The sequence below is a fragment of the Larimichthys crocea genome, chromosome XII, assembly GCF_000972845.2.
Source record: "Larimichthys crocea isolate SSNF chromosome XII, L_crocea_2.0, whole genome shotgun sequence".
NCBI lineage: Eukaryota > Metazoa > Chordata > Actinopteri > Sciaenidae > Larimichthys > Larimichthys crocea.
Genome location: NC_040022.1, coordinates 18,498,700 through 18,514,876, shown reverse-complemented (window position 1 = coordinate 18,514,876; position 16,177 = coordinate 18,498,700). Strand labels below are relative to the sequence as shown.

General features: G+C 39.9%; 2 protein-coding genes across 2 annotated transcripts; one reads left to right on the top strand and one right to left on the bottom strand.

Moving 5' to 3' along the window:
• Positions 1 to 725: 725 nt before the first annotated feature.
• Positions 726 to 9,452, bottom strand: LOC104921308 (major facilitator superfamily domain-containing protein 8-like). The gene is made up of 11 exons (XM_027285649.1): positions 9,336 to 9,452; positions 8,954 to 9,139; positions 8,324 to 8,386; positions 8,083 to 8,202; positions 7,746 to 7,825; positions 7,037 to 7,319; positions 4,589 to 4,662; positions 3,917 to 4,130; positions 2,793 to 2,915; positions 2,521 to 2,651; positions 726 to 1,516 (listed from the first exon to the last, which is right to left on the bottom strand). The coding sequence occupies exons 1-11, from the start codon at positions 9,409 to 9,411 to the stop codon at positions 1,436 to 1,438; spliced, it is 1,431 nt and encodes a 476-aa protein (XP_027141450.1). The 5' UTR covers positions 9,412 to 9,452; the 3' UTR covers positions 726 to 1,435.
• A 3,029-nt stretch (positions 9,453 to 12,481) lies between these two features.
• On the top strand, positions 12,482 to 15,791 carry kcnmb3 (potassium calcium-activated channel subfamily M regulatory beta subunit 3). Its single transcript, XM_027284999.1, has 4 exons — positions 12,482 to 12,600; positions 13,971 to 14,142; positions 14,753 to 15,022; positions 15,786 to 15,791. The coding sequence occupies exons 1-4, from the start codon at positions 12,482 to 12,484 to the stop codon at positions 15,789 to 15,791; spliced, it is 567 nt and encodes a 188-aa protein (XP_027140800.1).
• The last annotated feature ends 386 nt before the right edge of the window (positions 15,792 to 16,177 follow it).

The window sequence follows — 16,177 nt, the reverse complement described above, 5'->3', positions numbered from 1 at the left end:
TCATTTTAAAGAGAAGAAATGTGTTAATTCCTCTTCAAGAAGTGGCATAGTCTCACTTTAATGAATAATAGATAACACCAATTTTTTAAACTGTGAATATTAGACATAATAGAGTAGAGCTGAAGCTTTAAATGCCAGTTTTCAGGAGCTTTAAAATTAGTTTATTAGTTATGGACATTTAGGTTGTGGTATAGATGTTTCTTTAAGAAAAAGGACAGCAGGAATCATGGTGAAAAAGTGAGCTTGTTCTGAGAGAGTAAATTCATGCTTGACCTGATTCTATGCACCCTGTTATCTGCCTTAAAATGTCAAGTACTTGAATACGCTGATCAAGGCATGAAAGTACTTATATATATTATGTCCTTGAGTCCCACAGATTAGAATTTCCATTTTAGCCGAAAAGCCTCTGGAAAGCCAAACATCACATGCTGAGTGTAGAAAACTGGAAAGGTTACAGAGCCTTATCTGCAATTATGCAAAAACACAGAGATTGGCCAAACCCATATTCATTGGTACAAAGGGAATCCACAATGCCTTGATGTTGCTTACAGCATTCTCCTCTCAGATGCACATGTAGCATACAGCACATCCTAGAGGAGAATATAGGCAAGAACAGCTGACTATACACAAGTCAGAGCTTGTCATGTTTTGAATTATGAATACAGGCAATTAAACTTTAAATCCCCCCTATAGTAAAATGATAGAGAAGGCTAATTAACAGGTAATTTCTTTTTAAATTTGGTTTTAATTCAGGAGCTTTTCATTTGCACATAAGATATAGAGGAATCGTTTCAGATAACATCCATCTGGTTTGGTCACATTTCATTTGAAAAACACAGTTTTACTCCAACACTTCAAATAAACATCAAGCTTCTCTCATTTTGACCCCCTTTCTTCTATCAGCTGCACTGACATGGAGCTGCTAAGATGTTGGCAACTCCACTTCTGCACCCATTGTGTCAGCTGTTTCATTTTTTTTTAGAGGAAGAAAGACTCAAGCAAGAAAGAAAAAAAAAATTGATACACGGGTCACATGGGGAAAAAAAAAACCTGCTCTCTGATCTTTTTCACCAACACCTGGGAATATAAATAGTTCAGTTTAAAAATAATGGCTTTCATCTTCAATGACGCCTCTGAATATTCAATATGAGAGCAATAGTGCCCCCTTGTGTAAAGTATAATTAATAGTCTGATAGAGATATGCATGTAAGGTAGATCCTAATATAATTTGATGACAGAGAGATCGTGCAAAGCTCAAAAACATACAGTAGCTGTGAAGTGTGATCATCTCTATGGCAGAGTTACACTATGTGTTTGAACATTTTCATCCCGCACTCACACTGTATCCTCTGCAGCAAACTTGTATTGATTCTTTCAGAAGTGCAGGGCACTCCTTCTGTCCGTCTTTAGCCTGCTCTTCAGACAGACTGCAGCTCTATCCTCCACTGTCAGAGCTCTGAGCGCACTGCACTGCCCTGGGCTCAGTCAGGCGGTCGTAGGACAGCACTGTCATAACCTGCAGAAAATGTACAGCATGATGATGTGGCTTTAGAGAATAGAGAACTCCAAGTAATAAGCAGAGGCTATCAAAGACATGCTGAGTTAAGGGTTTTACTGGCAAGTAGCTACTGTTTTTAAGTTTGGGTATGTGAAAGAAAAAATGTCCTCTTCAGCCACAGCTTTGAATAGTTTCTAATGGGGAAGGTGGAAAACAAGAGGCGATGAGTTGACGCATTAACGCATCTTTGGTATTAAAGTTAAAGAAATAATATTGCTTATCACTTTGTTGCCGAGAGTTTGATGAAAACTCCCTGTAAAGTAGCAATTTTTATTTATTTATTTATTTATTTATTTATTTATTTATTTATTTATTTTTACAGTTCGTTATGTATTACATGCCATTTATTGAGCTTTAGGAGCTGGCAGCTATATCTAGTTAGCTCAGCTTAGCAGAAGTTGACTGCACACATAACTAAATTCACAATTCATTTTCACAGTTTGCTATTATGTACAGTATGTTGTTTATTTAGCTTTAGCTTTTGCCGATAAGCAGATTTCAAATATGAAGCTGCAGCCAGAAGATGCTTAGCTCCGCCTAAAGACTGGAAACAGCTAGTCTGGCTCTGTCAGAAAGATAAAAATATATATATCTACCACCACCTATGAAAAGTATTCATTAACACAATGTTTAATACTGTAGTCCTTAAAACATTGTGGTGTTTGTATGGCTTAAACAAATGAGATATAACATCATAATTACTGGGGTGCTTCCAGGTTAATTTTGTCATCAAGCTGGTTGCTAAAGTAATTGACACATGGACAGAAATGAGAGCAGTGTCAGTCTTCTCTTTTGTTGCCATTCCCATTTCCAGTCTAAGCTAAGCTAAAAAAGCCTCTGGCTCCAGCTTCACATTTACCATGCAGACATGAGAATGGTAATTTTCCAATATTAAACTCTTGTTAATAATTTCCCATCTGTTTGATGCTATGAAATACTCAGATGAGCTGTGTTCTACTTACTGCGATCATTATGAGGAGAGCTAGCATCATGCCCAGCATTATGTACAAATTATTAGTCAATCCTCCAGCCCACAAAGGACCCAGGATGGTGGCCAGGCCTCCAACTGAACGTCTGACACCTTGGCTGAATCCTTTTGGTGATGCGTCACAAAGAATTACAGGTTATTCCTTCCATCTACAAACATTCAACTATGGCTAGAAAATACAGCACGTATGACTGTTGCTTTACATCACTTGTGCTGTGATAAAATGGTAAATTGCAAAACGCAAACCTTGTGTTTTCTCTGCAGTGACTTTGGAGAAGAGAGACACCTGAGACACGGCCACAAAGGGAAGCCCCAGCAGCTGCAGAAACACTCCGATGATGAAGGCCGTCAGCTCCCATCCATAACCACCTGGCAGGGATGGAAAGATAAGATAAATGAGATAAATGGATTACTGAATTACAGTTGTTGCACTGAAATTGTATGAAACATTTCATTAAACTATTAAACTATTACATTTACAGGCAGTAATCTAATACTAGCTCTCACACAACTAAAATAAGTACATTTATAGATCTCTCGGGTATCATATTATAATTCTTTGTCTGTATTTGTTTCTGATGTGTAGTGATAATGATTCAAAGTGTGTGAAAAATCATACTCAGTGATCCATCTTTTTCCTCTCTCGGTTTTTTAAGTTCCTTTCACAAATGGGTTGGCACCACCAGAGATAGCTCTATCTGAAAATTAAACCACTGCCAAGCTGGCAGCCACTTCATTTTTGTTCTCTGCTGCTTTGCATCATGCACATGTTTGTGTGAATTTGTGCCCACTCAAACTGTTGGATGTTCCTGCATTAGCTGAAAGTCTACAATCTCATAATCAAAATGAAATTTCAACAATCAGACATGTTTCTTAGTGGTCACAGAAAACCCTTTTTGTTTTTTTTTCCAGATGTCTGCCTTTAAGATTTTCTTTCTTTGGTTGTTTTCACTGTAACTGTAACAAATAGCAAACAAATGCAGGATATGCCTTAACAAATAGCATTTTTGTCTAATTAGATTACAGTAATCCTTTTATATGTACTCAGGCACTCTCCAACTCCAGCACCTGTCACTTGTAATCAGAGCGATAAACGTGACAAGCTGCAACAGACGCAGGCCAACATGAACATACAGGATCCAGTTTGCCTGTATGATCTCCTGCTGGCCTGCCAGAGACTAAGTGATATCACTTACCGAGCACATTCAATGCAGCCTGTGTGTAACCCAATATGGCTCCCCTGCACGCTACACACCAACACTAGTCGCACCGAAAGAATTTGGCACAGAACATGAAGCATTTTCAAGTCTGTGTGTGTGTGTGTGTGTCTTTGCATGTGTGTTTTTATGTTTTCCCGGACAGGTTAGCACCTCGGGGGTTGCAGAGGAAGATGAGGCACCAGATACAGGCAGCGCAGCAGATGACCAGGCCCACGGCCAGCACAGCGCGGTCCGCCACCTTCCTGCTCAGCCAGCGAACAAAGAAGAAGCCCAGGATGACCTCCACCCCGCACAGGCTGTACATCAGACTGTTGCCCAGCTCGCCAAAGCTAAAGAGGCGCTGCGTCAGAGGAGTCACCATGGTCTGAGGGTTTTTTAGAAAGATGTTCGCAAGGTCAGTCAATCAGACAAAGTGATTCAGTCAGAGGTAGAGGTGGAGATTCTTATTAGAGCTGAAACAAGCACTTTTAAGTCCTTCAAAGGAGTCATTCAGTCCAGATCAAGAGAACTGCTCGGTTTTGATATTAAAATGATTATATAATCCAGGTTAGCACCGTGTGACTATTCAGCCACCACAGTTTAATAAGAAGAGATAAGGCCTCTTCATTTTTCATGTTCTGGACTGATTATGTGCACATGTTACATCAGTTATACTTTGAGCATTAAGCGATACTTGATTATTTTTTCAACATAACAGCGCAGGTCTTTCCAGGTAAGGCTTAGATTGATGCAGTTTGGATGAAACTCGGGGTAAAATACTGTGACATTGTGTGAAATGCTTGGAAACTCCGGCTGATGGATCTCAACGGTAGCTGCTCTCACCTCCAGCGCTGTCTGATTGAAGAGAGTGATGAACTGAGCCGTGAGGAGAACAACCACCTCCTCTCGCAGAAACTCTGCGGAGTGAAAGAGGAGAAAGATATACTGAAAAGCAGAAAACCAAAGAAGAAAATCATAAAACAAGCTCAAGTGGTACCATTAAATTGAAAGTTTCAACTGGGAGGTTAGGTTGAGATAAAGAAGTTTAAAGAGGAAAGAAAATTTGGAGTATCTGAAAGTAATCTTTAGATTGAAAGAGGCAGGCGTGACGGATTTTGGATGGTTGATCATGTTGATCCACCAGTCCAACAAACTGTCTGTTTCTTTGTATAAAGATAAGTGAGAGCTGTGCTGTTTTTTATGTCCAAAATATGATAATACAAGACAAAAAAAAAATTCCAAATTTTGGTACCAGCTTTTCCTGGAATCAAAACTCCCTTATGGACTTGGAGAAGAGGAAAAATGAGCTGGGCTTGCTGCTAAATTTGGAAGTACATGCCAGATGGCTGGAGGAATGGCTTTATAGTACAGTGTGTGATCCACTGTGGTTCAGTCCTGTCTGTTCAGTGTTTTTACAGTTAGTTATATGATTATTTTACTACTGCATATACAGTATTACAGTGTGTTTGTATTTTAATGTATGTGTGTATTCACAAGTTCTATGTAGGTATAAGTATGATGATATTGATTTAAACATTATCATATGGGTTTAAATGGGCTACCGTGATTTATTATTGCACTTTAATAAAGTTAAGGGACTCGGAGAAGAGTGATTTTTAAAAAATCAATACAGCAGAGGCTGAAGTATCCTGATCTTTGCCCCAAAAACACCAGATCCTTTAACTTCCCTGATGCAACCTAATAGCACATTTCTTTCTAGCCCCCTCCCTGCTAGGTAAACACCCACATATTTCACTCAAACTCCTGGCCCCAAGTTTGTGACACAAACTTTCTGTTACAAACTTGTAAATTCAATCCAAGTTGACTATAATGATATCACCAGAAAGCTCCAGAGATTAGTATTTCTCATGAAAAGCAAACCAATCCTCATGTGTAGGATGGATGAGTAACCTTTCAAAACCAGAACAAATATTTAATAACCAACTACAGATAAGTTCTTAACTGTGACATTTGCAAATGATTCACCAGTAGATTTAAAACGATTTATTAATGTGTTTCAAACTCTGAAGACAAGTATCAAGCATTTATTTAAATACATTATGATGGGTTAGCTAAGCTTATCTTAAAGACTAGAAACAGCAGGATATGTTATATATTCTGTATATACAGTACATAACATTTTAACTGCCGTGCTTTACATGTATTTAAAGGCATACTTTTGATTGAGAAAGATAGCTCTTTCTCACTGTTATACTAAGCTAAGCAAACTAGCTGCTAGCTCCAACTTATATATATATCTTATATATCATACTTATTTCGAGCAACCAAACATGACAACAAGTGGTATCAATCTCCTCGTCTAACTTTTGGCAACAAAGCAAACAAGTATATTTTCCACAATGTTTGATTATTCCTGGATTTTAATACTTGTTTATATTAGGGTATCAATGCTAAATATTTCCCTTGTCTCAGTAGCAAAGGTTCGACTTGTGCCGTCAGTGCTGCATGACCCCAAACACAAATGAAAAGACTTAATGAAAAAAAGTGAAAGATCTGCCCAGAGTTTCAAAGATTCCTCACTCATACAGAAAAAGTCAGAGACGATCAATAATTCAGGAGAGCGAATACAAGACACTGTAACGGCTAACACACACTCCTACAGTATGTGCTAGAGCTGCAGACATCCTCCAGTTTTGCTCCCAAGTTTCTGGTGTTGTAGCTTTCCTTCAAAACAAAAAGGAATCGATAGGAAGAATGTTGGCCACATTACCAATTCTGTCTCCATTTCATCCACAAGTCAACCACAGCAAGCCAGTCAATAAAAAAGGAAGTCTGCTATCCATCCGTTTGCCACATCTTCAAAGAGTGAGAGAATCAATGCGAAGGTTTGACACACACACACACACACACACACTGAGCGAGACTAACAAAGTGCAGCAAAAGTTAATCAATAACGGCACACAGTCACTGCTTACATCCCATGTAAATTCACTATGACACTGATCCAGTGAGACACCTGACATCATCTATATACATACACACATACACACTGACATAAACAAGACACATGCGCACAGGTCCAATCAATACACCGGGAATCTGATCTGACATGCCACACAGAATTCCTCAGAGAGACCCAGAGAAGTCTGTGTGTATGAGCATGTGTGGGTGTGTGGGCGTGTGTGTGTGTGTATATTCAAGAAAATCAATAGAGCAGATATGAAACAGGTGCATTGGCAGTGACACCTCCTCCTACCTGAACCCCACGAATAGACCTAAGCAGAGCTGACAATCATTGCTTTGGATGGGCAGTCAAACCTCCTCGCTCACCTCTGCTGGCGCTGAAGTTTTTGAAGGGGTTCGAGACCACCTCTGCACCATCGTCGAGCTGCGTCTCAGACGAGGTGGAGGTCTCCGATTGGTCAGAGTTGACAGCTCTGTAGGTGTTCACCGGCTCCTCGTCGGACCCCATCAAAGGCACTTCCTCCTCGTCGCCCTCCTCTTGTTTCATCTCCACCATCACTGCTCCCCCCTCTGAGCATATGGGTGGTACATCCCAGTACATAGCCAGGACGACAAACTGGACAAGCACCCACAACAGGCACATGAAGATCTGGGAGTGAGGAGGAAGATGACAAAAATGTCCTCAAATATTTCACTACAAGAGAAAGATTTGAACATCAAAATCCTCGAAAACTATCAGGAGAGGAGGAGTGTTCAAAGAATAAAAGATATAAAGAGACATGCAGTGTCAAATTATGTGGAAAAATAGAAGTAGGCGTGTGAAGCTTTGTTATATCTCATTTAAGCTAAATCCGTTCTACAGGTGTTTTATTCAGAGACTCATGAGATGGAAATAGATCGATGTGGGTTGTTACGGGCCTGAGTAACACTGCAGGCGTTTTGTCTTCTTCTTACTCAGAGGAGAACAAAGGGGGGAAAAATGCATGTGAGCCTAGATGACTTTTTCTGAAGATTGTTTCTGTATTCATGAGGCTTTCGGAGAACCTTAGATTACTGATAATCTGGATGCTGTTACCCCAGGAGATGTGTATTTGTTCACAACAAAGGGCCCCAGTTTGAAATCACACAGCCGCAGGAACAGGTTGAACGCCGGCCCTGGAGAGACAGGAGGAAGAGCTTTAAAAAAGGAAGAGCTTTAAAGAGAAGCTAGAATAAAAAAAGAGGATGTGTGGAGATGGTAGCCTCCACCTCAGTGATTTTATTGAATGTCTCCCTCTCGCAGTTGAAACCGAACATCAAAGAAGACATCACAAAATCCTACCCTATGTCTGATATTTCTGAGAAGACAGGTGAGGTGGAGAGAGGTGAAATGACACTCATCTCTGTGGTAAGATCAAGGGGAAGAAACTGACCGACAAGGAGGCCAGCTTGTCGGCAGGCCATGATGGCTGCAAAGATACCGGCACGCTCCTCTGGCCGGGTGCTCCGAGTCAGGAAACCAAAGATGGAGGAGCCCGCTCCTGCACCGATACCTGAGAGGAAAGCAGCATCTTTCTGTTACACCTTCACAACATACTCATATTCTGGCACAGTACATGCTTTGGGTGTTATTTCATGACGTGCATACATCGTGTGTGTGTGTGTGTGTGTCACCTGCTACAAGACGACTGCATAACAACAGCCACTTTGAATATCCAATAAAATACATGATGTTACCTGAGAGCAAATACAAATAAAAAACATTATTGGAAATGAAAATGCATCTCCTGTGTGAAACAAATGTTTGACTTGAAGGTCATGTGATCCCCGACCTCTAGTGCCATCTGCAGGTTGACATTTATGATTTCTAGTTCAATAGAATAAAATTGCTATAAAATGTGTCTAGCGCCATCATTGGGTCATAATTGACCCAGTGCTAATTAGCAAATGTTAGCATCCTGACATGCTAAACCAATACTATGAGCAAGGTAGACAGACAGAATGTAGTAGCTGACATGGCTGTACACTAGAGGATTATATTCTATATAGTAAACTCAAATTATACCCATAATAATTTGTTAAAACCAGTGTACAATTTTTAGTAGCTAACTGAGAGGTAGCTACTGTTAAAAGGGCAAATTTAAACACTTTCCTAGGCAGCATTTAGAGAATAACAAATGATTTAAGTAGTTCTGACAATGCCCAAATATGAGCTACAGTTTCAACGGTTCAAACATGTTATGTCAAGACCCTCTAAAATCTGACTCTCTGCGTCATGTGATGTCTTGTGATCTGGTGACTCACCGGCAATCTCGAAAAGATTGGAGAAAAGGATGATGGACTTTGTAGTTTTGCTCCGGTCTGACCAGAACCCAAAAATCGGGCCTGTGAGCAGCCCGCTCAGACTGAAGGCAGACAGACCCAGGCCCAGGAAGTACGGCGGGGCCTCCAAAATCTGGAGATACCTCCATATTGTAGGCAGAATGACGGCTGAGACCATCCGAGAGGGATGAAGGAGGAAAAGGAAGATATGTAAATGACAGGCCTGGTTTACCCACAGCAAAAAAAAAAGAAAAAAAGTATTTCAGTTGCTGTATCCTTACAGCCAAAATGCCAGACAGATTCTCCTCTAATGAGACCATTATCTCATGTCTTCAAGTCCATAAAGCTGTCATAATGAACTTACCGTACTCAATGCCGCTCAGCATAAAAATCAGTCCAATGGTGAGAAAAGTTAGATTCCTCTTTTGGTGATTATCCATTGTGCTCAGTGACTTACTGCCTTTTATATACCGACTTCTGTCTGTTCGGAAATGTTGTTCAGTGGCATGGTCAGATAACAGGAGACACTGTGAGTCCAATTACAACTGCTGGCCTGGATAATCAGAGGAATTTGTTGCACCATTGTACAAGGTCATTTCAGAACTTAGAGTCAGAAAACAGGAAACATACAACAACAAGGCTCCTATAGAAGAGGCTCAGCAAGGGACAGACTTGAAACACAGGGTAGAGTACGTCAAAACTGCAATAAAAACAATACCGTCCAGTTGGAAAATTATTGCAGTAGTCCGTTTCGATTAGGCGTCTATGTTAAGGAAGAAATTCAGTTTGAGTCGCAACCCACAATGCAGCACCATGATGTGAGCCTCATGGTCAAGGCAATGTCTCAGGTTACCAGGTGAGGTAAAAGTACACTGAGCTTTATACATTTTTAATCTTGTTTTCTTCAGTTTCCTCACAAGCACTCGATTCTCCAACAACCCTGGGAAGAAACACACCGCTTGTAGGTTATAGATATGAATAACATTGTTATTTTATTACAAAAAAAACAAACTCCATTTACTAGTTCACAACTACAATACATCATGCACAGTAATAAAAACATACAGGTAATAAAATATATCAGATAAAGCAGGATTACATTTGCCAGAATATGAAGCCTTACACCAGAAGGTGTGATAAAAGGTTGATACAAATATTCCAAAACATATTGTATTCAATACTGAATAAATTAGGTATGACACGGCTGTCTATTTTATTGAATGGCTGACTCTGTTTTCAAGCTGCCATGGTGTTCCTGGCCCTGGGCTTGTTATATTAAACAAAGTGTCACCAATTTAATACCTCCATATGTTTTTCCAGCGACACATGAATAATACAAAGAGTTTCGATTGTTTGAATAACACGTATAAACTCGCTCAGCCTCTTGCCCTCACATCAAACAGTGTGGGGACACTCTGAGAGGTTTGGAGCTCAACAGGGTTACGGGATGATTGCATGTCGCAGGACACATGTGTTTGGGTCAGTATCTCTTCTGTATGTGTGTGTTAATGTGGTTCATTTGGATCTTTCAACCTTTTCCTCCTGCTCTTTTGTTCAAACTTGCTTCATGTACTTTGCTGTGCACTGTGATTGTTGCTGTTTCACTCTGTGTAAAAAAGTGAGTAATCAAGAAGGGATTCATTCAGCTTCTCCATGACAAATTGCTGCATGCAGCTGAGCCTCACGGGCCCGCTGAGAGGCCATTAGCATCCTACCTGCTTTACCTGTGGTAGTTTCTATAGAAACACACATGAGGGTGGAAGGTGCTGTTGCACTCACCTTTGAGCCTTGGTAAACAACAGGGAGTTCCCGGGTGAATAAACTGCAATCTAGTCCACTCATTCAGTCAAGCGCTGCATTGGAGCCTGTTGGAGATACAAGATGATCAGCTATTGACAGGAAGACATCTGACTTTGAGATAGAGAGGAGCTTGTTAGGTGGATATACATATTTAGGGCTGGGAGGTGGCTGAAACTGGAGTGGGCATGTTCTTGAACGCAGCTTCTCCCCGGAGGTCTTTCAGCATCCCTATTAACATCAACCTGCAGGGTGCTCGCAGGCGGCAGACACGGTAAGAGAGGATGATCGACTGGGTCATGCAGCAAAGGCTTTGAAAACACTGTTGGGAGGTCATTATGAAGGAAAAACACGGATGAAGTTTAACAGAGCTTCTCATTTAGATTTCCAACTTATGTACACGTATGAGCATGTCTAATTATACACACTGCACAGACACACTGTCAGAGGTGTAAAAAAACACCCAAAGGTATAAATCTGACAGGTTTGATTGAACTAAAATTAATTAATACTGCATTAAAGGAGCACTCCACTGATTTGTGCATAGCAAGTTCAGTTTACTTGTGACAAGGAGTACTACTCTGCCTTTGAAAGCAGTTGTATAACGTCTCCTGTGGCTCTGGAGGTGCTATCTGACAAAATAAAATCTGATAAGGTCATCAGGGTCCTCACACTGGGCTTGAAAACTTCCATTTTTACCAGAAAGCCTGTGTTACAGGCTTGAAGGAAACAGTAGGAGACTGACTAATAAGATGGACTAAAAGTTAGAATATCTCCATGTCTTCTGCCTTCATTTTGATCGTTCTTTTTAGGCAGTGGAAATGTTGCTTTATCAGTCAGTGTGAACACATTGAATTATCTCAACAATTAGTTTTTACAGACATTCATGTTCCCCAGAGGATGAAGCTTACTGACTGAGATCTCCTGATTTTTGGTTTCGAATGACACAAATGTATGCATGCCATAAAACCCAGTACACACATTCATGTCCCCATCAGGATGAACTGTAATAACTGTGGCGATCCTCTTGACTTTCACAACATATCATGAGTTCAAACTTTCTAATACCTGCTAGCTGCAGGTATCTATCTATCTATCTATCTATCTATCTATCTATCTATCTATCTTAAAACTGTAAGTTGTCATCACAACACATTAGACTGACTTCTTTTTATATAGCATATATAGAAATGCAGCTAAATGTACTTCAAGCTTTTATGGGCTCTCTGCTGTGCAAAGCTAAATAAAGAGAATAAATTGTGGAGGAAGATGTTGAAAATATTATACGCCATGAGCTGCTTCCATTCGAAGGCAGCGTTTCAATTTGAAAATACATCTCAATCTTTGAAGTAGTGCTTCCACCGATAATTCAAAAATGGAAATCTAACGAAATTTGTTCAGATGCCTTTTATATTTTAACCGGCAGATGAATCATGTAGTTTTAGAAAATAGAAAATTAATTAAATGAACCAAATGAATTTATGAGATGAAAATTAAATTTGTTGATGCATTAAATCAAAAATCTAATTTGTATCACTGTTGGATTAAATCATTACATCCCTGGTGTCTATGCATGGATTTATCTGTCTGTGTGTGTGTGTGTGTGTGTGTGTGTGTGTGTGAGGCAGAGAGTTCCTCCACACATCGACAGCTCAGGAGCAGGACTGGTGCAGAGGACTGGACGGCCGTGCAGGACAGCGAGCTCGGGCCCAGATGCTAGTGTCGAGTGTTGGGGAGGACAGAGCCATCCTGCTGGGCTTCACTATGATGGCCTTCTCTGTGCTCATGTTCTTTGTCGTTGGCATCACTGTGGTCAAACCTTATGTTAACAGGTACTCAGGTAGTTCAGGTAGTTCGTTGCTGTTAGATGGTAGCCATTACTATGACTTAGTGCAATTTTTATTACAGATTTATTTATGCAAATGACGACTGATTTAACTGGTGATTAGATTCTCTGTTTTCAACCATCAGAACAAAGATTCAATTTACAATGATATGTAACACAGAAGTTTTCAATCATTAAATTTGTGACAGAAAAATAATTTAGCATTCTGGCCCAAAACAGTCTTGGCTGATTTTCATCCATCAGGGATTCCCAAACTTTTTTAGCTCAACACCCAAGCGAGAAATGTATTGCCCAACCTTACAAAAATACATCATGAATTCATGTAGAAACATGTACATTTATAAACCATTGATAAAGAGCCAAGCAACACATTACTCATCAACAGAGACATGAAACAAACAATTCCAACACCACACAGACAAAAACATATTCCTTTGCACTGATACTGGGATCGCTTTGCTTGGGGATGTCTGTCCAATTCATTACCGAGCACCTCTCTGCATAAAGTAACATACTCTGAGGGCTCTGCTCTGCATTTTGATTAGCTTTGGTGAAGCCGGTATTTCTAAACTCTCCATTTTTTTTATTTCAACATCATGCATGCAATCAAGAGAGAGAGAGAGAAGTCACAGAAGTCACACTTAACGTCAGGGTTAGGCCCTAACCATAACCCTATAGCCCTGCACACGGCATCTGAGCTGGATAGACCAGCGTAGAAAAGATAGTCAATTTACAATGCATAATTTAGGCATTTAGGAAGGTAAATAATTCATATCTTAGAGCAAACTAGTTGTTACGGAAGCCCATATCTTCATAACGTGGATGTTTAGCAGATGTAGCGTTCACCACGTTTATATTATATTATTAATTATTATATTATAGATATATATATATATATTATATATATATAATATATATTATTATATATATTAGAGTGCTAATGTTTGCTAATTTGCACAAAAACACAAAAGTAACAACTATTGCATTTTAACATAAACCAATGCACTGGAGAAAACAAAAAATTGACAATAAAAAAAGATGTCAACTTGCTAGTGGCCCTAGAAGAAAAGTCAGGGGGTCGTAAAGTTATTATCCATCTTCTGGAAACAATGAATGTCTATAAATATGAAGGTAATCCACAGTTGAATTAGAAGCAATAGTTGCTGAGATATTTCAGCCTGGAGTAGAGAAGATAGATCAATGGACTGTCTGCAAACATGGCTAAAATAAATTGGTAGGGATGGGCTTCCATTAAGATGTGTAACAACAAAGAGAATAATAAGAACTCCTCACATCAGAGATCTTTTCAGTGTTGGGTTGGCTGGGGTACAACAAACTTTTACCTTTGTTTTCCAGTAACTGGGAGGAGGCCAGCTGTGTTCTGATGAAGACAGAAATTCTGGAGGAGTGGGTGGACTGCAGAGGTGTGAGCACCGTGCCTTGCCTCAGGGTAAAGGTTAACCTCACGGGCCCCAATCAGACGGCTTTTATCCACTTTGACGAGGAATTGGTCCTCTTCGGTCTTGAGGTAGGGATTTAAGGCAGTAAATTCCAAGGTTTTAGGTGTTACTTTTTTACAGCTATATGAGCCATGGTTTGGATTTGCTTCACTGCAGGTGTGGCTTGCACGAAACTGGGCTTGGAGGAATGAATTTGAACATTAAAGCTTTATGTCTATAGCCTACAACTGACATAAAGGACCACTCTGAGCAGTAGATCTTAATTTTGCTTCGAGTCATTTTAGTTTTCATATTAGCCATCTAAGCAGGTACTTGAGAAAGCACCTGAGAAAGTGGTGAAGGTAAAGAGAAAAAAAAACTGCAGGCTACTGAACTGGCTGACAGGATGGAAAACTAGCAGTACTCTGATTACTGTACCCTTGTGAACAAGCCGGCAGACATTATTAGAGGATGCTCTTATGCTGCACTTCTGCTCCATTCAATTGCATGAAACATTTTTCAGTAATGTACATTGAGGCTGGAAAGGTTTTTCTTTTTCTTTTTTTTTTGAACAGACAAAAAAACTGGAGCAAAAAAGAACCTTGCAGCCCGTCTCGCTGATTGCAATCAGCGCCGCCGACTGTAACAAGCAGGTCACTTGATAAAAATTACACTTGAATCATATCTTTTCTTCCCCAGTGTTTCTACATACCCAAATGTCGAATGGACAGAACAGAACTTCAAAAGGAAGTTGAGAAAGTGAAAAACAACTTGGACGCTCACATGGACAGCACCTCACCATGCTTCACTGACCGCGCGAGGCACCCCGGAAATGCCATTTTGCACAGGAAGTACACCTATAAAGATAGTGTGTTGGCTTTGCTGTGGCCTTGTCTGATGCTGGGTGGCGGTGGTCTGTTGGTGGGCCTTGTGAAGCTGACACAGTACTTAGCCCACCTCTCATCTGAGGTATGTAGTAAAACTGCAGGGGGCAGGCTGACATCAACACACACTGAGGGCAAACTGTACAGACTCCTCCAGAGGACCAGTGTGCAGTCGCCTTCATGACATATCCAGTGTTTGTGCTGCACAATGCCAAAAAATACTATTTATAAACATGTAACTGGTACAAACTGTGAACCAGGGCCACTACATATAAAGCCACTCACAGTAGGTTTTTTGTTTGTTTGTTAGTTTTGATCTGAACATAATTTTTTGTCATATTCTACCACTTTTAAGTGCCGCTCAGACACCTTGATAAGTCTAGAGATTTGGTCTCAGCTCCCAAATGATTTAAGAGAAATGTGAAATCTTAACCCAGTTAGTGACAAACTGAGAGGCAGAAGACACACACACACCTTTCAACAGTCAAAAAGTAATGATGCCAAGTTGAAAATAAATTGATGAAAAAGATACAAGATCTATTCTAAGTTGAAGTCAACAGAGTTCATAACATGATTCTAAATTAATACAATAAAGTGCTGACACGTAAAAGTAAGCCTTCCTAAAGTAGTTGCCACATTTATATCCATTATAAAAACATATATTATAAAACTAGTTGGCAACTTGTCCAAGGTGTACCCCACTTCTTGCCCAAAGTCAGCTTGGATAGGCTCTAGTCCCACCGTGACCCTGATGAGGATGTGGTTACAGATAATGGATGGATATTATAAAACACAGAAATGAACAATTAAGCTTATTCAAATACATAAATATGTTTTGTCTGTTTCAGAAATAAACTGAACATGCTCATGGTTGACATGCAAACATTTTAAAAAGTGCTTTTTACTATAGATGGTTATTAAATCTGGAAATCATCACCACCGATTTAACTTCTGCAGCGATGTACAGTGTACTCCAGGTGCATCAGTACACTGTGACATCACTGTTGGGCATGGTTACTTTCAACATTTAACCAAAGACGACAGTGAAACTTTTTATGAGCAGTACATCTAAGACTTTATCTGTGGTGATATATAAGCTTTGTTCTTGCATGCTTCAATATATTGATAATGTTGGATATAATGCGTGATGGGTAGGCTTAACAAGGTGCTATTAGCTGACAGTGCTTGATGGAAGGCATTTGGGCTAGACCTCATTGTTGTCCTGATTGTAGCACTTGAA

Coding starts and splice junctions, on each gene's coding strand:
- LOC104921308 (XM_027285649.1), bottom strand. CDS start 9,411: ATGGATAATCACCAAAAGAGGAATCTAACTTTTCTCACCATTGGACTG. Junction 8,387..8,953: donor CAATCTTTTCGAGATTGCCG/GTGAGTCACCAG, acceptor ATTTGCTCTCAG/GTAACATCATGTATTTTATT. Junction 7,320..7,745: donor ACAAATACACATCTCCTGGG/GTAACAGCATCC, acceptor CCTCACTCCCAG/ATCTTCATGTGCCTGTTGTG.
- kcnmb3 (XM_027284999.1), top strand. CDS start 12,482: ATGCTAGTGTCGAGTGTTGGGGAGGACAGAGCCATCCTGCTGGGCTTC. Junction 12,601..13,970: donor GTCAAACCTTATGTTAACAG/GTACTCAGGTAG, acceptor TTTGTTTTCCAG/TAACTGGGAGGAGGCCAGCT. Junction 14,143..14,752: donor TGGTCCTCTTCGGTCTTGAG/GTAGGGATTTAA, acceptor TTTCTTCCCCAG/TGTTTCTACATACCCAAATG.